Genomic DNA, 21,891 nt, shown 5'->3' on the forward strand with positions numbered 1-21,891 from the left:
CATCAAGACCTAGTTGGCACATTTTGGCTGTCCTCTCCATATCGCTGCAGACCAAGGTTGATGATTATATTCCAAACTTCTCAATGAACAGTCAAAATTGTGCAGTTTTCATACAATAAGCTACCACCTGTCAAGCAATGGCCTGGTTGAGAGATGACACTGCACTTTAAAGGCCATCCTAGTGTATCACAACAATGCTTGGGTTCATGTGTTGCATCTGGTTATGTTAGGTCCATGAACAGCCTTGAAAACAGACTCAGTTCCTTGTCAACAGATATGGTCAATGGCAAACATCTGTGGATCACAGAGAACTTATTCACCCCCTCACCAATGCCAGATGAGTCGCAGCTTTACAGTCTGGTGGACAAACTATGGGATCATGTAGTGTCAACACATTGACCTCCTGTATCGTGTCATGAATCTCATCCAGTTTTCATGCATAAGGTGCCAGCAGACTACTCTCACATTGGCTGCCTGGCTAGCCGCGCAGTCTAATGCACAGCTTCTCGAGCAGGAAGGCGTGCTGGTCCCCGGCGCCAATCCGCCCGGCGGATTAGTCTCAAGGCCCAGTGTGCTGGCCAGCCTGGGGATGGCTTTTAAGGTGGTTTTCCAACTACCTCAGTGAATCTGGGCTGGTTCCCCTTATTCAGCCGCAGTTACATTGTATCGATGACTGCTGGGCAAACACTACTTCCATGTATGTGTACATCATAATTATTCTCTCATGCCAACATTTGGGGTTACTCTCTTCTGGTATAAGACATTCCGTGGGAGGTCCACTGGGGACAAAACCACACAATAACCCTGGGTTCAGTGTGGGGCGGCGGTGGGGCGGGTGGACTAATGTGGCCTGTTGTGTGATTGTGAACCACTGAGGGCTATGGTGGGATGATGCCTCTCCGTCGTTTGTACATGATCAAAAGTATCTGGACACCTGGTTGAAAATGACTTACAAGTTCATGGTGCCCTCCATCAACAATGATGGAATCCAGTATAGTGTTGACCCACCCTTAACCTTGATGATAGCTTCTACTCTCACAGGCATACGTTCAATCAGGTGCTGGAAGGTTTCTTGGGGAATGACAGCCCATTCTTGACAGAGTGCTGCACTGAGGAGAGGTATCAATGTTGGTCAGTGAGACCTGGCATGAAGTCAGTGTTCCAAAACATCCCAAAGGTGTTCTATAAGATTCAGGTCAGGAGTCTGTGTGGGCCAGACCATTACAGGGATGTTATTGTCGTGTAACCACACAACCACAGGCCGTACATTATGAACAGGTGCTCAATCGTGTTGAAAGATGCAGTCACCATCCCCGAATTGCTTTTCAAGAATGGGAAGCAAGAAGGTGCTTAAAACATCAATGTAGGCCTGTGCTGTGATAGTGTCATGCAAAACAACAAGGGTTGCAAGCCCCCTCCATGAAAAACATGACCACACCATAACACCACCGCCTCTGATTTTATTGTTAACACTACACATGCTAGCAGATGACGTTCACGGGGCATTTGCCATACCCACACCCTGCCTTTGGATTGCCACATTGTGTACCATGATTCATAACTTCACACAACATTTCACCACTGTTCAATTGTCCAATGTTTACGCTCCTTACACCAAGCCAGGCATCGTTTGGCACTCACCAGCATGATGTGTGGCTTATGAGCAGCCCCTCAACCATAAAATCCAAGTTTTCTCACCTCCTGCCTACCTGTCATAGTATTTGCAGTGGATCCTGGTGCAGTTTGGAATTCCTGCACTGAGGTTTGGATAGATGTCTATCTATTACACATTACAACCCTCTTCAACTGTCAGCAGTCTCTGTCAGTCAACAGATGAGGTCGGCCTGTACATTTTTGTGCTGTATTTGTCCCTTCACATTTCTACTTCACTGTCACATCGGAAACAGTCGACCTAGGGATGTTTAGGAGTGTGGAAATCTCACTTGCAGATGTACGACCCATGTGACACCCATCACCTGACCACATTCGAAGTCCACGAGTTCCACAGAGCACCCCATTCTGCTCTTTAATTATGTCTAGTGACTACTGAAGTCCCTGATATAGAGTACCTGGCAATAGGTGGCAGCACAATGCATCTAATATGAAAAACATATATTTTGGAGGTGTCTGGATACTTTTGATCACACAGTGTAAATATATACTCTCACATCATGCTTCACATGGATATTGTCCATTTGCCTCTACAACCTTCCTACTCCACACCCTTACCAGCTCTACGGTGAGAGAACACGTGATGGATATTGTCCAAAACAGCAACTGCACAAAAGTTGCCATTGAGCGGGTTAAGTCCACATGGATTTTACTGCCAACTTCAGATGATGCCATGCCAACGCCAGGAGAGCCACTAGCTCTGACTCCTTCCACCCTGTCTCCTGCTGATGGCACACCTTCCAACCTCCACTCCCCAGAATCAGCTGTGTAACTACTGCTGTTACATGTCCATTGTGCCCAGCAGTTCACATATAAGCTGCCTGCATGGTCCAATTCAAATTCTCATTTATCCCTGTTGCTCAGCACTTTAGGAATGGGAAGGGGGGGGGGGGGGTTTAATAGGGAATGACATAATCAACTTTGGCACTAGGGAGCTCCGAACCATAGCATGTCATGTGGAGGGTTGTAACGTAGCTATGGTCAGTGTACCATCAACAAAGTGAAGCATTCTATAGTGAGGTGTCAACTACAAGTTTGTTGCCAGAGTGATGAAGATGATAAATAAATATGTCGACATGAGGAATAAGGATGCAAAATGTTAGTAAGATTTGTTTTACTTAAGAAGCTTTAAGAGTTTTCACCTAAAAATATGGAGGCATCATTTTTTTAGCATGACCTTGTAAACTGCAGATGGCAGCAAAGTTATAGATAAATTTCATGCTTATCTCATCATACTGAAGCTGATGGGTATATTTGAAACAAAATACATGGAAAGAAAATTCATGTGAAAGTGATAAAGGAAAATTAAAACCCACTAAAAATACAGTATTAAGAGAGTAAAAGATGACCATCTTTAATCAATCTTTGTAAATAAATGATAATGTCACTCTACAGTTCCTAAGAGCAGATTTCACACAAAAAACAACATAAATAACTAAGAAGGTAGAAAGTAATAACAGTACAATATCTATGTTTCAAACTAATATAAACTAAAAGCATAAATATTTATGTAAAAACCTGCAAAAATGATATTTCATAGAAAAATATCTTTCTTTTTTAAAAATAAACACACAACAAACTGTTCATCAGATGTTCAGCCCAAATTGATAGAAACAAATGCAATCCTGTTTTTGTCTCCTGTAGTGTAACCATCTAACTGCAGCTTTATAAGAAAAAGTTAACATGCAATTGTAGCTTTAGGTCCCAGAATATGTAGCAACCTCTAACAATAAAATATAAGAATGGAACTTATCATCCAGGCACTAGTAAAGCAATCCCTTCAAGCTACAGTTTGAAAACAGTATATTTGTGAATATAACATGTGGGATACTAGCAAAGGAAAGCACCGAACACTTTAATATTGCAAACCAATGGTAATGTATTCTTCTGTTATTTGACAGCAGTTAAAAGTTCATATTTAAGAATGAAAACCATTAAACTTAATCTTCCAGTAATCTCTCAACTTGCAAGACCATCATTACGTGAATCACTTGATGATGAAGTTGCTAAGCTAATGCCAGAAGAATATTCATACCAGTAGATTAATATTTACTATTCTTATACTCACAAAAATATGTTGAATGTTCTCAATATTCTCATTCATTTAAAAAGAACACTCATTTGATAGAAAAGTACACTGAACATCATGAAGTTGTCTTTGACACTTAAACAGATACATTTATGAAATATAGCAAGATGTATAAATTTCAATAAATATGTAAACAATTTTTTTCAACATTAGAAGATAACATGGATAAATTTCATTGACATAAAAAAACAGATCAATCATATAGTTAAGCAACACAGTTTTCCAAAAGTATATTATTAGATAGATATTTTACTCTTCATGGAATATCATTCTTCTGGCAAATTTTAGTTTATATAAACCTATGTCTATCAAAGCTAATTTTAATTTTTCTGGAGCAAAGTGTTACACTGTATATTATACAAAACTGAGATGTGGATGGATTATACACATCATCAGGAATGCAATTTTCCATAACCAGTGTAGGTTTTAAGGCACACCATCCCATTTTACATATTCCTATGCAATTTTTAAAGAAACCATCACTCCAGAATTTCATGGCAATTTATGAAGAGAGTAGCACTGTTTGTCTTCAAGCTCGAGAATACCTAAACACTTTATCAGCCAAATGCAGAATTAGTGACATTGTCAGAGATTAAGTAGATGGAGTTACCAAGGCAGTTGTTTTCCATCATATTGTATGAAACAACCATTGTGTGACTTATCAAGTTTGAGAAGAGTTTCCACAATACTTCCTACACTCTGTTCCACAGTTAAGGGAGCATTTGTACCTCCCATATCTGTTTTGACCCAACCAGGATGCATACTCACTACAAGAATGTTATCTGCAGCTAGATCAAAACACAGTGAACGTGTGATTGCATTTAGAGCAGCCTGTAAAAGAAGATGATATGATGATTTGTGAGCTATTTTATGTAACTATCATTAAACATTAATTATTCTAAATTCATGTAAATTCTTGTAGTATAGTATTGAGGAAAATAATGCTCTTTCTGCTCCAATTCCAATCTGCGAATATCATGAATAAATTTTTAGAGATATGATGACTGATTCATTAAGGAATAACTGCAAATACATTAATCTACCAGTGAATAATATGTGATGAGTGCTTTGTACTGACAAATGTCCAAGTGAATATTTACCACGTTAATATAATCATTTTCTGAATTTCAAGGACCGAAGGTGATAAAAAGAACTCTTAACAAACACTCAAGAGCAACAAGCAAATAGTGCACAGAGCATATGTGTTTCCTGTTGGAGCTGCTCCTATACAGATTAAGGTATAGGGTGACAATTATTGCACTACATGAAAAAATATATAAATTAATTACAAACTATGGTGTGCACACATTTTATTCAACATGTAAATGTCACTAAAGATATTCATATTTAGATTATGACATGTTCGATATGCCTGTCTTCATTGGCGATGATGTGGCGCAGGCAAATAGCAAATTTCTGCATGGCCCATTGAAGAGTTGGGAAATCAATGCTGTCGAAGATCTCCTGAATGGCTGTTTTCAGCTCAGCAATGGTTTTGGGGTTATTGCTGTACACCTTGTCTTTAATATAGTCCCACAAAAAAGAGTTGCATGTGTTTAGATCTGGAGAATATGACGACCAATCGAGGCCCATGCCAGAGGCCTCTGGTGACCCAAGACCAGAATGCGATCCCCAAAGTGCTGCTCCAAGATATCAAACACTCTCCTGCTTCAATGAGGATGAGCTCCATCTTGCATGAACCACATCTTGTCAAAATTAGGGTCACTTTGGATAAAGGGGATGAAATCATGTTCCAAAATCTTTGCATATTGTTCGGTAGTCACCGTGCCATTAAGGAATATTGCACTGATTATTCTGTGACTGGACATTGCACAGCACACAGTCATCCATTGGATGTGAAGAGACTTCTCTATCATGAAATGAAGTTTCTCAGTCCCTTAAATGTCTCGATTTTGCTTAGTGATGAACCCATCCAAATGAAAAGGCAGATTGAACATCCTGATGCAAACAGCTCAGAAGATATGATGATTTTATTTCATGTAGTTCAATAATTGTCACCTTGTATATATGACACTGATTAACACAAAATTTCCTAGATTCCAAATTTCTTCTGAATACCTTGCAGGACTAGCACACCTGGAATAAATTATATCGTGAAGACATGGTTTATCCACAGCCTATGGGATTGTTTCCAGAATGAATTTTCTCTCTGCAGTGCACATTCCACAGCAGGGCAAAAATTCATTCTGAGGGCAAGCCCTGCCATTGCAATGTCATTTTTTCCAGGAGCACTGATCCTGTAAGCTATACTCAAGAACTTCAGTGAAGTTTTGGAGGGAGGAGATGAGACACTGGCAGAAGTAAAATTGTGAGGGCAGATTACGAGTTGTGCTTGGGCATCTCAGTCAGCAAAGCACTTGCCCGCTAAAGGTGAAGGTCCCACAATCAAGTCTCAGTCCAGCATATAGTTTAAATCTGCTAGGAAGTTTCATACTAGTGGACACTCTGCTGTAGACTGATAATTCATTATGGGTGATGATGATCAGGAAGTCCAGATCTTGTACCATGCATTTTCCATCTTTTCAGGAAGGAAGCAAAGAAGGAAGGAAGATTGGGTTTAACATCTCATTAACATTGAGGTTATTAGAGATGGAGCACAAGCTCGGATGGTGTCAAGGATGGGGAAGGAAATGGACATGCCCTTTTCAAAGGAACCATTCCAACATTTGCCTGGAGCAGTTTAGGGAAATCATGGAAAACCTAAACCTGGATGGTCGATCACAGATTAGAACCGTCTTCCTCCTGAATGTGAATGCAGTGTGCTAACCACTACACCACCTTGTTCAGTTCTTCTCAGCAAGCTGAAACAGCATCTGAGGGAGGGGGGAGGGGAGATTTTGTAACAATGAGGACATTCATACAGCAGTTCTCGAATGCCTCTCTGACCAAGGAGTGTATCTCTACTGTCAAGGAACTGAACAACCGGTAGAGCATTCCAACCACTGTTTGCAGAGATTTGGTGACTATGATGAGAAATAGTGTCATGTATCTGGGTCACTGTGAAGTGTAGTGCACCATTCAACAAAAGTTATTTGACCTTCATTATAATGAGCATCTAACTTTTGAAGTGCCCTTTTATTTAATGAATTTCTATTTCATTCCTCCTCATCTTATTTTCTGTAAAATGTCTTAACATATAATTGCCAAATATTTGCTTACTAGGTAAATTTATTCCCTTTTACAGGATACTAACAACTGTCCAGATTCCAAAATTTGCTCTTGTTTTACTGACATAGATTATGCTTCATGTAAACAATTGCTTTTACTATTTTATTTTTACTTTATCAAGATATGCTCTACTTTTATTTCTTCTTCCCTCTTTCCCTATCTTTATCCATTATAGAATAAAGCCTTAAAAGTATAGCAACCTTTATTATTTTAACTGAGAATGCAAAATAGGCTATAATGATATGTGTAAAGAAATCTGAGCAACATTATCCAACTGGCCTGATAAATAAATATCTATAAATGACATATGTATCAACTACACATGATTGAACTGAATTAATGTGGTATCATACCTTACTAGATCTGTAGGGATAAAATCCTCCTTGTTTATTATCTGCAATGGAGCCAAGGACAGAACTCATGTTAATAACTGCTGCCTTCTTTACACCAAATGTTTCAGCTGAGTTTTTTTGTGCAGCTAGTTTGAGCAGAGGTAACAAGGCCTGAAAAAATGGAACATATCTCACAATATGTGCCTACTACTGTTCATAACACACAGTGATAAAGATACAAAGCACATTTACAGCATTATTGGATATGGGTGAAGCATATAACATTTTAGACTATGTATTGGGTACTACAATACTGAAGCAGGTCATGTACCAGATACTAATATGCTATTTGCCATGTATAGGGTACTTCAATAGAAATTTACATGGTCAAATGTTAACATATAAAACCCATAAACTACGAAATAAGCACTGAGATATTATCTTTGGCATCTACATATATGTAATTTTCTGTTTACATTCTCATAATTTAATAAAGAAAAGAAACATTTCTGATGAGATGTAATTACAACCATGTTTGTGACAGGCAAATAGCTAAAGACATTTTGAGAAATAACTTAGTAGTGACTGTTCCTTGATTTAATTTAATAAGAACCACATCCTGTATAAGAAACTGAACAGCCAACTGTTATGGAATCAGTTCACAACCTAATGAAACTTTCAGCTTTACAAGTTACATATTTGTAAAAGGTCACTACATTTTTATAATTTATAGCTCACTCAATTTAAAATTTTGTGACACTGAAACAGTGTACAAAACTGGAAAAATCATTCTCAGTATTTATAAAAACCAAAACAAGTGCCAAAATCAGTTTCCTTGCACTGTTAAAAATGGAAATGATAAACAATATTTAATAGTATAGTAGTAGTAGTAGTAGCTTTATTCATCTGTAAATCTCATTTTACAAGGATATAGGACATGTCAAAGTATTTACAAGTTTAGACCAATTTAAAATAAGCTAATTCATATACACATACTTTTATAGACTTCTAGTTAGAAACAATCATTAGATTTTCTCCTGGTATAAATTACTTTTTTTTACAAATAACTTATTAAATAATATAATGCCACACTGTTCACTCATATCTCACTATCAGTCACTGCACACACTATACACACATTGTTTCATAACACTTCACTCACTACACATACACACACACACACCCGGATGATCACTGGGTCATTTTCTGTACCACAACTTCCCATTTGCTATCCTGAAAAACGGAGTCATCATCCCTCTATAATGAGTGAGATGTTAAGCTCAGAAAGTGGAAGAGGTGTTAGTATTGTGCAATGCACAGCTTAAGCGTAAGTTTTTCGAGAAAAGGAAAAAAGAAGGAAGAAAACATAGTGTGTTATGTGAAATGTTGTATGTTTTATAATCATTATTATTATTGACATCTTGGGTTGTCGTGTGTTCTGCCGGATATCAGCGTCGTACTTGCATGATGTTTCGGTCACGTAGCTCGTAACCTTCATCAGGTGCGACCTGAGACTGCTCGTCGAGTGGACCTGGTCCAGTATTTATGCCTATGGCCTTCCCCCTCCACCAACGGCTGCAGGCGCTTCCTCTGTGGTCCGCGCCCATTCCCTGCGACCTGCTGGAGCGTTGCTGCTCCGTTTTCTGTCCGCTGCGGTTCTAGGTGTTCCCTCTGCGGTCCGCGCCCACCAACCCCGCTCCTGGGGGTTTCATCTACGGTCTGGGGTACCAAGCGTTCCCCCTGCGGTCCGCGCCCGCTCACCACGACCTCTTGGAGCGTTGCCGCTCCGTTTTTCGTCCACTGCGGCTCTGGATGTTCCCTCTGCGGTCCGCACCCACCAGTCCCACTTCTGGGTGTTCCATCTTCGGTCTGGTGCACCTGGCAGTCCGTCAGGGGCTCGTTTTCCATCTCCATGTCTCTGGTTCTTCTGTTTGTGCAGTGTTGCAGCTGGCCCCGTTGCTCCTTTAACAATTCCAGAGCAGGATCCCAGGCTCTGCTTAGCTGGTACCCTGTGTCACGGTTCATAAGATCGTCAGCCATTTTAATTTCTATCGATTCTCTTATAACACTGTCCCAAAATCTGGGTGTTTGTGCTAGAATCCTGGTATCCTCATACTTCATGGCATGATCTAGTTCTAGACAGTGTTCAGCTATGGCTGACTAAGTCACCTGTCTTAATCTAGTGTGCCTCTGATGTTCTTTGCACCTGATCTCCACAGTTCTTGTCGTCTGGCCAATGTAGGACCTGCCACATTGACAAGGTATATTGTAAATCCCTGGTTTTCGTAACCCCAGGTCGTCTTTGACACTCCCCAGCAGTCCCCCAATCTTGTTGGATGGACAGAAAACACACTTGATATTGTGTTTACGGAGGATCCTACTGATTCTGGCAGAAATAGAGCCAGCATATGGCAGGTATGCCACCTTCTTTGTTTCATCTTGGTCTTCTTCAGGAACCTGTGGTATAGTGGCTGGTTGGAGTGCCCTCTCAATTTGTCTGTCCGTGTATCCATTCTTGGAGAAAACTGTTTTGAGACGTTCTATCTCTATAGGTAGATTCTTTTGGTCTGACACGGCACGTGCTCTGTGGACCAAAGTCTTCAGAACCCCATTCTTCTGTGCAGGGTGGTGACAGCTGCTGGCCTGCAGATATAAATCAGTGTGTGTTGGTTTTCGGTACACACTGTGGCCAATTGATCCATCTGCTTTCCTCTGGACTAGTACATCCAGAAATGGCAGCTGGCCATTCTTCTCCAGTTCCAAGGTGAACTTGATATTAGGGTGGCATGAGTTAAGATGTTCAAGAAACTCATTGAGCCTGTCCATCCCAAGTGGCCAGATCACGAAGGTGTCATCCACATACCTACAGAAGCATGTGGGTTTAAATGTGGCTGTCTCCAATGCCCTCTCCTCAAAACTCTCCATAAACATGTTGGCAACCACAGGGGACAGTGGGCTGCCCATAGCTACACCTTCAGTTTGCTCGTAATATTGGTTTCTGTACAGGAAATACGTGGATGTCAGTGTATGACTGAACAGGTCCAACAGAGCACCGTCAAATTTCTCTGCAATCAGTTCTAGTGAGTCCTTCAATGGGACCCTGGTGAACAGCGATACCACATCAAAACTAACCATGATGTCCGAATCTGTGATGTGCAGTTGCTTGAGGCGTTGCAGGAAATCTTCTGAGCTGCAGATGTGGTGAATACATTTGCCCACATATGGAGACAGGAGACCTTTCAAGTACTTGGCTGTTGTGTACGTAGGTGCCCCAATATTACTGACAATTGGACGTAGGGGCACGCCCTCCTTGTGTATTTTAGGCAGACCATATAGTCTAGGTGGCACTGGCGCTTTTTCCCATAGTTGTCTGATGATCTTATCAGGCATCCCTGTTTCCTTCAAGAGAGCACTAGTCTTCTTGGCCACCTTGTCCGTGGGGTCACACTCCAGAATTCTGTATGCAGGATCCTCCAGAAGTTGGCGTACTTTCTCATCATAATCCACCCGCTGCAAGATGACAGTGGAGTTCCCTTTGTCTGCTGGCAGTACCACAATGCTGTTGTCTTCCCGGAGTTTCTTGAGTGCAAGCCTCTCCTTGGTTGTGATGTTCGATTTCGGCGGCCTGGCCTTGGCGAGGGCCTGCAGGTCTCTCGGCGGACTTCCTCTGCCACATTAGGTGGAAGTGTGGCTGCAACTTGCTCTACTGCACAGACGAAACCTGAAATGGGTACATTTCTAGGGGTTGTAGCAAAGTTGAGACCCTTGCTGAGTACCTTTAGGTTGTATCATCAAACTGTATGCCACTCAGATTCGTCACAGTGCATGTCTCTTCCATCTGCTGTGCTTTCTTACTCATACGGTCAAACTTTGCAGATTGGCAAGATGAGGCATTCCTTCTAGCACACTCAGCTAAAGACCAGGAGGCACGGTCTACCCAATCGCAATCTTCTCTTGTTAAGGAGGCTGCCATGTACAGATGAATGTGTAACAGCTCCCTGGCCACAACATCTAACCTGTGGCGCATATCTCGAATCCTCTCTCTCACCAGTGCCATGCTGGCTCTGCGTGTTATCTTGTTCGCCGCTCTGGAGTTGATGTGATGTTTAATTCTGGCAAATACTGGTACCACTTCTCCATCTCGACACCTCAGCAAAAAACTGAGAGAACTCAGCATCTTCCCTTTCTTCTGCCGAAGCTTGTCCAGCTTCTTGCCCTATGCTGGCTCTATTTCTGCCAGAATCAGTAGGATCCTTCGTAAACACAATATCAAGTGTGTTTTCTGTCCATCCAACAAGATTGGGGGACTGCTGGGGAGTGTCAAAGACGACCTGGGGTTACGAAAACCAGGGATTTACAATATACCTTGTCAATGTGGCAGGTCCTACATTGGCCAGATGACAAGAACTGTGGAGATCAGGTGCAAAGAACATCAGAGGCACACTAGATTAAGACAGGTGACTTAGTCAGCCATAGCTGAACACTGTCTAGAACTAGATCATGCCATGAAGTATGAGGATACCAGGATTCTAGCACAAACACCCAGATTTTGGGACAGTGTTATAAGAGAATCGATAGAAATTAAAATGGCTGACGATCTTATGAACCGTGACACAGGGTACCAGCTAAGCAGAGCCTGGGATCCTGCTCTGGAATTGTTAAAGGAGCAACGGGGCCAGCTGCAACACTGCACAAACAGAAGAACCAGAGACATGGAGATGGAAAACGAGCCCCTGACGGACTGCCAGGCGCACCAGACCGAAGATGGAACACCCAGAAGTGGGACTGGTGGGTGCAGACCGCAGAGGGAACATCCAGAGCCGCAGTGGACGAAAAATGGAGCGGCAACGCTCCAAGAGGTCGTGGTGAGCGGGCCCGGACCGCAGGGGGAATGCTTGGTACCCCAGACCGTAGATGAAACCCCCAAGAGCGGGGTTGGTGGGCGCGGACCGCAGAGGGAACACCTAGAACCGCAGCGGACGGAAAACGGAGCAGCAACGCTCCAGCAGGTCGCAGGGAATGGGCGCGGACCACAGAGGAAGCGCCTGCAGCCGTTGGTGGAGGGGGAAGGCCATAGGCATAAATACTGGACCAGGTCCACTCGACGAGCAGTCTCAGGTCGCACCTGATGAAGGTTACGAGCTACGTGACCGAAATATCGTGCAAGTACGACGCTGATATCCGGCAGAACACCCGACAACCCAAGATGTCATTAGATCGCCGGGAAAGCCTGAAGAGTTACATTATTATTATTATTTATTTGTATAACACTTTACCACACCCCTACTCTGTTTTGTCTAAGTAAACCTTCAATGTATAAAATGTATTGCATAACAGGTACTTTTTAGCTGCCTTTTTAAATAAGTGCATTTTTGCAATTTCTTTTATCTCTTTTGGTAATTTATTGTACAGTTTTATTCTTTGGTAGAAAATGCTGTTTTGAGTTTTATGTTTATTTTTTTTTTTCTTCGTAAATCTAAGTCGAGTCTAGCTCTTGTTCCATGGCCATGGACAGCACTGTTTGTGCAGTAATTACCAATGTTAATTTTGATGTGTACAACTGACTGGTAAATGTATTCACATGGAGCAGTTTAAATCCCCAGTGTTTTGAACAGATCTTTACAATGAGCTCGACTACCATTTTTGGTTATGATTCTTATGGCTCTTTTCTGGAGTTTGAAAATTGTGTCCACATTTTGTGCATTTGTTCCCCAAAAAAGAAAGCCATAGCTAAGAATTGAGTGTACATATTAATAGTATGTAACTAATACACTGCATGTTACACACTGATGACTGGATTCTAAGGCCATAAGATGCTGATGACATTCTGTTTGCAAGCACCTTTGTGTGTTCACACCACTTCAACTGAGAATCAATATTCATTCCCAGAAAGTTTGCATTTGTTACACAGTCTATAGAGGTGCCGTCTACATTTAATTTAACATTGTCATTTCCCTCTTCAAACTGAAATTCATGGAATTATTTTTCTTTATGTTCAATGTCACTTTATTGCTTATTGACCAATCATAAACTTTCTTGAGAGCTTCATTTGCTTTCTCTGCAAGGAGTTTTCTGTTTCCTCAGTGACTATAATATTGCTGTCATCAGCAAAGAGAACTTTTTCACCACGAGTGACACTACTGGGAAAGTCATTGATGTATACCAGGAATAGTATTGGTCCTAATATGCTACCTTGCGGTACCCCTATATTAATGTATTTTGGTTCTCGTAAGTGTTTGGACCTATTTGAAGTTTGTGTTATCTCTACTCTTTGTACCCTATCTGCTAGGTACGATTGAAACAGTCATTACCTACCCCTCTTATTCCTAATGCTTCTAATGTATTTAATAGAATCTTATACAGTTGTTGATCATTATGAAGAGGTAAAAAATATTATATCCAGAATTTCAACTTCTGTGTTGTATTTAGGATAAATCTGAATATTTACTAGTGATCTACATAAAGAGATAAAAATGTAACAGTTCTATTGACCTTGGAGCAAATGCATCACGTTTAGCTGTAAGAGTCAGGAAAGGCAGAAGCTGATGTGATGTACTAGGAGACAGACATGTCATGTAAATGCTCCTCATGCATCGATATTGCATGATGTTAGCACTTGCATTTTTACAGCTGTGATAACTATGTGAAGCTACAAGCTAGTATCACATATGAAGATTACTGAAACTTATGACTGGCTTTTTATTTACAGCAAATAAAATCCATTATGCCTGTTCATGGAACACTAAGCCTGTGAGCCTGAAGATGTTAATCACACAGTTTGACTTCATCAAGAACAAAGATAAGTAATGTGCCTACTCACTTACAAGTAAAGAAACAGAGTTGGTGGTACGTAACTTACACATGGGAGCATATACTGATTCCAGCCGAGATTTTAAGCAACCACTCACAATCAGTTTATTAATGTATATAGCTGTGTTTTCTGAAATAATATTGCAGAGCTTTGGAATAATGTGAAATTCATAAAACTTTTTGTTTTTTATAAGCACTCGGCACATTTATCTGAGAACATAAATTTCAAATATCTATTGTTGATTGACTCTTGTAAATATATGAGAATGCAGACTTTCTCAGTGAATTTTACTATTTCAGTCTTCTCAGGTTCTCAGCTGAGTAAAGGCAGCATTCTGCAGCAACATTTCAACAAGTTTCCCACTTGTCATCTTCAGGCCTGAATAAATGTTGCTACAGAATGTCACCTTGACTCCGTCAATAACCTGTGAATACCTCATCACTGTTGTTAACATTTTACTTGACAAATACTGAATAAATACAAAATAAAACCATTTCATAATACTAATAAACTTATACAGTGTCTGTCAGGGAGGTGTTACATTTTAGAGTCTGCCATAACTCAAGTGGTGGGGGGAATACTGCATGAACAGTGGTTGATATACATTCATTACTAGGTGCTATTTCATTAGTCATGGAACCTTGATCAGTTGAACAATGCATCTTTGTTTACAACACGTTTGTTGTAACTGACTCCTCAGAAGTCCAGACACAGCAAATATTTCACAGTCAATTCAATGCTTATTGTCATGGTACTGTCCCATCTCACCCAACAATAATAAAGTGGTTCAACAATTTCAGATTGAGAGGAACGATGAGAACTAGAACAGCTCAGGGAGGTATTCAGACAGTTAGAACAGCAGAAAACATTAAGAAAGTTCAATAAGTTGTGAAGGCCAGCCCTCGGTATTCAGCAGTACGACAACCTTGCACTTCGTACACCTCAAACAGGCCAGTTTGCGGAATTTTGCACTTTGATTTCCGCTTTCATCCTTTTAAAATCATGATGGTTCATCAGCTGAAGCACAATGACTATGTATGGAGGCATATGCTTGCAGAAAGAATGCTGGAAACATTGGAAAATGGAAGTATTCTGATAATGAGTGGTGATGCTCATTTTCACTTATCAGGCACTGTGAATAAACAAAACTGCCAATAATTGTTGGAAAATACCCCTGAACCTGCACAAGAGCCCCCTACATAGTAATAAAGTAGGTGATTGGCGTGGACTAACCTGATTTGCCATCACTGGACCCTACTTTTTCTGAGAAAATGGATGCAATGTGGCTGTCAACTCACAGCATCACCTCACAGTGTTGCAAGTATTTTTTATGCCAGAACTGAGAAGATATCAGATTGATCTTGACAATGTTTGGTTTCAATAGTATGGGACTACTCCCCATATTCAAGACCATTCATGGCTTTTGTAAAGGAACATTTTCCACGTCACCCAATTTCTTTGCACAGGTATGTGGCGTGGCCTCCTCGATCACCAGATTTTTCTCTATTATTTCTCATGAGGCTACCTGAAAACTCAGATTTACATTATAAAACTCTTTCAGAAGTCATTACTTGAGAAATTCCCCTTGCTGCGGGCAATTTTTCCATTCACCTGCAACAATACCTGGACAAGAATGGCTGCCACTTGGATTATGCCGTTTTTCATACCTGAATTGCAATGCATTCTTCTTTGTGCTTCATGTTTATTAAATGACATTGTATTTGTAATCTTTGAGAAAGATAAAAGTTGAAATCTATTAAACAAATAAATGTGTTAGAATGTTTTGAAAATTGTAACATCTCCCTGCCAGACCCTGTACTACCGGTTACCTCGGCAATCATTCAAAACACAGCATATGTCTGCATGGGCATTTTTTACTTCATATGACCAGTGTTGTCATGTTCTGGAACACAGACATTTCATCCTAGGACACAATGTAAAAAAAAAATTCTTAGCATGCATTATTTTTTTTCTGCACAATAGTTCAACAGCTGGAAAGGGTACAGAATACAGTTTCTTCTTCTATACAGGCTCGTTATGTATAGAAACTCATTCCCAAAATTCAGTTACCCTTACTCAATATGTAATGCAATGTTTTTATCATATCTTAGCTAATTTCTTATATGGCTGTATAGCTGTCAATATCTTATTACTTAGCATGAAAGGTAAAATACTTAAAATACACCTTCATTCATTTATTTATCATGTTCTACATGTCCTATCAGGGATGTGAGTAGTCATGAATAAGGGTAATGGGTCACAGTCTACTTGTCAGTGACTCAGCGTGGTAAATAAATTCTCAAACTTCATCAAAGCATCTAATGAGAACTTATTCAAAACAAACCAAGCAAGGTCATGCACTGATTAGCACAATGGACTCGTATTTGGGAGGGAAATGTTCAAATTCATGCCCAGCCATCAAGATTTAAGTCTAGCATGATTTCCCTAACCTGCTCCAGGAAAATGCTGGGATGATTTCTTAGAAAGGGCAAGGCCAGTTTCATTCCCCATCCTTGAAACAATCTGAGTTTGTGTTCCACCTCTAATGATCTCCATGTCGATCAGGTGTTAAACCCTAAACTTCCTTCCTTCCTAGTCAAATTAAAAACATGTCTCCGAATAAGTAAGCACACCGAAAGATTTCTAAGCTACTTTAAGTTCTATCGACACATGGTAGCTCTGGATTGGCAACTTACCCTGCATTGATGTTACTTTTTCCTCCGGTGCCAGCATTTTTCTAGCAATTGGCTTACTACAACAGTTCCCTAGTTTGTAATGGAACTGGTCAGTGGTTCACTTTCACCATTTAATGAACAGCTCTACAAGGGCCATAAATTTGTGATATGATCCAATAAAGCTGAATTGAGAATTTCACATTTCTTACAGTTTGAATGACATAAATAAAATAGTTATGTGCACTTAGATACAGAATGTACATTTGAACAGGGACATAATAAGTATAATATAATTTTAAGTTTATTTAATTTTTTAAAAACCTGAGTGATTTTTCATATATTGGACTTATAATAAAAATTAAAATAAAAAATAAGAAGAAAAAAGAAATTTTGTTATTTGATATAATTACACTAGCAATTATTGACACTGTAATTATTAATTAAAAAACTCTCAAACTAAATTCAGAAAACATTATTGATAAGTAACTCACTTGTTATATAAGAAACTTTATTTGATGAACACTTTACCTTTGTCACTCTTGACTAGTCAGAAGTTGGTGGGAGGTATGTTATGGGAGCCACTGCTTTTGTGTTTTACCAAGAATTACATGTGTTGCATTTTCACTGAGGCTTTTTTCTCAAACTGTATTATTTGGAACAAGGAAATTAAACTATTGAAGAGTCTATATAAATGTCTGCTACATCTCATTCAAAATAACACATTGGATAGAATGATTCCAACAACCTTTCGCATCATCCAGGAATAATTTACTTCTAGATACTATGCTGAGACTAAGGAGCTATAATGATATATTCAAGTTCAAGCAAGATAAGTTAACTGTTTGCACTGTTAATTAAAATTCAAGTTCTGTCACCCCTTTTCTTCAACTTTTTAAGCAGCTAAAGAACGTTCAGTCAAACCAATTCACTAATGGGAAGGTGAAGTTTGAAAGGAACTTTATAATTATCAATTTTGATTTTCAGATATAGAGAGGTTTGACGGTGGTAGAAGTTGCACCAGAACCTGAATGTTATGAGCAACTGTATTGCATAAATATTGTGCTTTTACTATGGCATTATCTGGAATTAAGCCTGAGAACCATTTAGACAATTAATAAGTCAAGAAAACCTCAAACACTGCTCATCTAAAGCTGTTTGGTTTGTTATAAGACATGAAAATGGCCCTCTAAACTAGTGACAAATTGTAGATTTTTTGCATATACTAGTGCCACCTGTGTATCCTTTAATGACTCCACTGCAAATTCTAATAAAATGTGATTTCTCATCATAAAATAAAAATTGATTCTGATGGAGAGAAAATGAACAGGTTTCAGCCTAATGACTGGGAACATGAAAACAGTGAAAATGCTCAGAAATAGAACATTGCTAGGAGAGACCTCCATCTCATGTCAGGCAACATCACTCCTAAACACCAAGGCCTTAGCGACTACCCAGTTGTGACCAAGCTGCACAACACACTATATTTTAACAAAGGGGTTGTGTTATGCAAGGATATCATGGATATACAAATATGTCATCTAAAGGAGGAATGAGAGAAAGGCCAACTGAATGCCTTACAGCCAACTGGTTGTTTTCAGAGAGTTTGTGTCCACATCTCAGGTATGACCCACCATTCTGTTAATGTACCCATCCCAAAGTCATTGGAAAACACTTGGGTATCCCTCTGCTCTCAGAAACAGGCAGGTAGATGAGCGAATGTTGAAGAAGTACCCATGAACAAAAACCTCACATCCTTTATCATTTTTGATGATGATGACTAAGGTGAGCAGAGAAAGAATTTGTCTTAGCAGCGGTTCTTTTACTCCATCAGTACATTCACATCTATTGAAAAGCATTTAGTAGGACATAAAGGCAGCATTCATTATTGTCAATAGCAGCTTATAAGATCAATTTGTAACATCATTTTGTAATAACACCATAGACCATTACCTAGGCAATGTCTGAATTTTGTAAGAATATTAAGGCCAGGATATAGGTAGCTAATGGATTGCTTAGTCATCTTCCCCAAATGTGTCTTCAGGATAGGACTTCCTGAGCAGTTTTCTATCTACTATACAGAAACGTCTGCTCTCCTGAAGGCACTAAACAGATGAGACAACACTGGGCAAGAAATTTTTCATCTGTTCCAATTCCCAATAGAGGCCCAATGGCTGTAAGTAAGGGGTAATAAGCTGGGATCAGTGCAATCTACTGTGCAACAATGGTTTACTTCCTTCTGGACATGATAAACAGAAGAAGTGTCCCTTACAGGGCAATAAGAGAGTCAAAGTCCAGTGAGAAGTAGTTTTCTCCTATACCGACAGGACCTACCACTGTATGAAACTTACTGAACAGGGATGCTGATGCACCATATCTGAAATGGATGTGTTTTATTTTCTGACCTGAATGCTGGTCTGTGTCTGCAAGTTTACCAATTGTCCATTTTTTCTGTGTTTTATGTAATAATTCTATGCAATCAGTATAGTTTAAGGAAAGGCTGCAACATCCTCCAATGGTTGCCAAAATGTATGTAAGGAGTTATTGTGGTAGGTCATTCCATTTCTCCACCAGCACAGTTGACAATTGGTGGATGGTCATTAATGTACATGGATAGGCTGCAACACATCTCCCCAATGCATCCCACATGTGCTTGATGACATTTAATTTGGGGAAATGGGCAGGCCAGTCAGTTTGTTGAATATTCTTTCACTCCAAGAGCTCTTCCACCTGTGCAGTTGGGTGCAGTCATGCAATGTCATCCATAAAAATAGAGTCAGGGCCAAATGCATCCCTGAAAAGATGCCCATGGGACAGCAGTACAGTGTCCCAACAACATCAACTGGTGAGTATATCATGTTCAAAGATTTGGAGGTCAGTATGCCCAGTCAATATTATGCACCCCCATGTTATAACATTTGGACCACAAAAAAGGTCACATTTGACATTGATCCTCAGTGAATTATGTGTTCCTACCTTTCACCACATAAGGGTACATAATGCACACAAGATCTGTGTCAGACATGGTTGTTTTTTGGTGCTTGTGTTATGCTTGTAATATCCATGCCTATATTTTATTCAGAATCATATTTGCGACAGCATTGAGTGTAGAGTGCGAATGAACATTCTTGTGATATTAATAGAAAGGACTTCATCAATAGAAAAATAATAAATAATTATTGCCGATGACATAATTTAATATTCTGTAAGAAATTATATCTCAGAGAATACCCATGGGAAAAGATAATGAAAATCTCAATCTACGATTCTTCTAGAATAATCCTTCTTCTTGTTTGAACTGTTGTACTGATCGGATGTGATTGATGTCTCATAACACAGAGGTCTGTAAAAAACTGTATTATGTTGTTAAATTAATATTTGAAAAATTGAGTTTATGTGTCACAGAAATGAATCTTCTTTGCCTGAAGTTTTATTTCATTATGATAGTGCAGCCATTAGCACTATTGATCTACAGCACAGTTTATTGATAAATGATGACTAATAAGCTTTTAACATTGAGAAATATTTTTAAATCTTAATGCACATAGTAAAGGTACAAAAAATAGTAAAAGTGTGTAAAAAATCAAACTGGAAAAATCTATCTCTTTCACATGTTTAACTAGTGACTGAACGACAGTCACCATTACTTTAATTATTCAGAACGTCTAACTGCAGAAAAGTATTGTAGTTTTACATTTAATGGAATATTGTTTCTGTCATTGTCAGTTTACTTTTGTAGGTTGTGAAATTTCTCATTTTGGGGAAACATTGCAGCACAACAGAAGTGGAGCAAAGTAGCCCCAGGTGCACTTCTTACATACCTACAAACATTTCAGACTTAGTTTACCACTGTAGTGTGCTCTTGGTAATGAACAGTATTGGTAATCTCTTTCAGATAGATGAAATGCAATAGAAGTACAAGATAATTGTTGGAAGTAGGCAATACTGCGATTACAGCCCATAAACTCTAGAGAAATGCCTACAGGCCATTAGGAGAAAGGCGATATCACACAGGAAGGCTGAAAAACTTTTTAATATCCCAAGAAGAACCATAATTAATAAACTGAAGTCAAAGGAAGGAGTTAATTGATGTCCAGGTTTCCCTCAGATGTTTACCAATGAAGAAAAAGCACAGTTTGTACAACATGCTTTGAAGTTGAGTGAATTTGGGTTTCCTGTCACTCCAATGGAACTCCAAATGAAGTCATACCTCTCCAGACAGGAATGTATAGTTTCTGGATTCAAAGACAATTGTCCAGGATCTTGGGTTCCATCAAACAGCACCCTGAACTTCCTGAACACTTTGCAACCAACATTAAAAGGAGTATAGCTGCTGTTGATGAGTGTGTTTCACAGAAAGATTAATGAGCAAGCAATATATGGAACCTTAATGAAACCAATCTCGTCAACAGACCTGGGAAAAAGAAAGTTCTCACAAAAAGAGGTTCAGAATATTCAGAAAAAATTTGTAACTCCTCCAAGAGCAGCATTTCTGAAATGTTTTCTGGCAATGCTAAGCGAGAAATTTTGTCTCCATTCTTTGTTTACAAATCAGCACATCTGTGGTCTACATGGACAGAAAATGGCCCCAGGGGATGACTTTACTCACATAGCTCTAGTGGATGGTTTGACTGTAACACATTTTGTCAGTGGTTCACCAAGTTGATCCTACTGAGACTGCAAAAGTTGGAAGGAAAGAAGACAGTAAGTAATCTACGATAATTTGCCTTACATTTCACAAGCTATGTTCTAGAGCTCTCTGGTGAGAATAACATTTCATTCATCTATCTACCAGCAAACAATACCCACACTACACAGCCTTTGGATGTTGCTTTCTTTGAATCCATGAAAGCAGCCTGGAAACAGATCCTTACAGTCAGCAGATGATATTTGAAGTGGTTGTTGTATCAAGCAGAAATCTACAGATACCAGTCTTTGATTGCTGGCCCCTATTTTGGCCAGAACAAGCATTGGAATCTTCTTGCACATCAGTCAGGTGGCCTGAAGATGGCATAATAAATCACTCAAAATGGTAGCCCAATAAAACAATGAAATTCTTTGTCATCTTCCTTCATGGACTTGTGACAAAGATGCAGTAAAAGACTCTTTCTTTGAAACCCTTCAAAA

General features: G+C 39.6%; 1 protein-coding gene across 1 annotated transcript in view; it reads right to left on the reverse strand.

Annotated features, from left to right (window-relative positions):
- Positions 1-3,000: 3,000 nt before the first annotated feature.
- The window catches only part of LOC124613719 (C-factor), a 100,322-nt gene continuing 81,431 nt past the window's right edge, over positions 3,001-21,891 (reverse strand). The window contains exons 4-5 of the mRNA XM_047142442.1: positions 7,303-7,452; positions 3,001-4,591 (exon numbers count right to left, since the gene is read on the reverse strand). Coding sequence (XP_046998398.1) covers positions 4,367-4,591; positions 7,303-7,452 — 375 coding nt within the window. The 3' untranslated portion in view covers positions 3,001-4,366. The remainder of the gene's footprint in view (positions 4,592-7,302; positions 7,453-21,891) is intronic.

The sequence above is a fragment of the Schistocerca americana genome, chromosome 1, assembly GCF_021461395.2.
Source record: "Schistocerca americana isolate TAMUIC-IGC-003095 chromosome 1, iqSchAmer2.1, whole genome shotgun sequence".
Classification (NCBI taxonomy): Eukaryota; Metazoa; Arthropoda; class Insecta; order Orthoptera; family Acrididae; genus Schistocerca; species Schistocerca americana.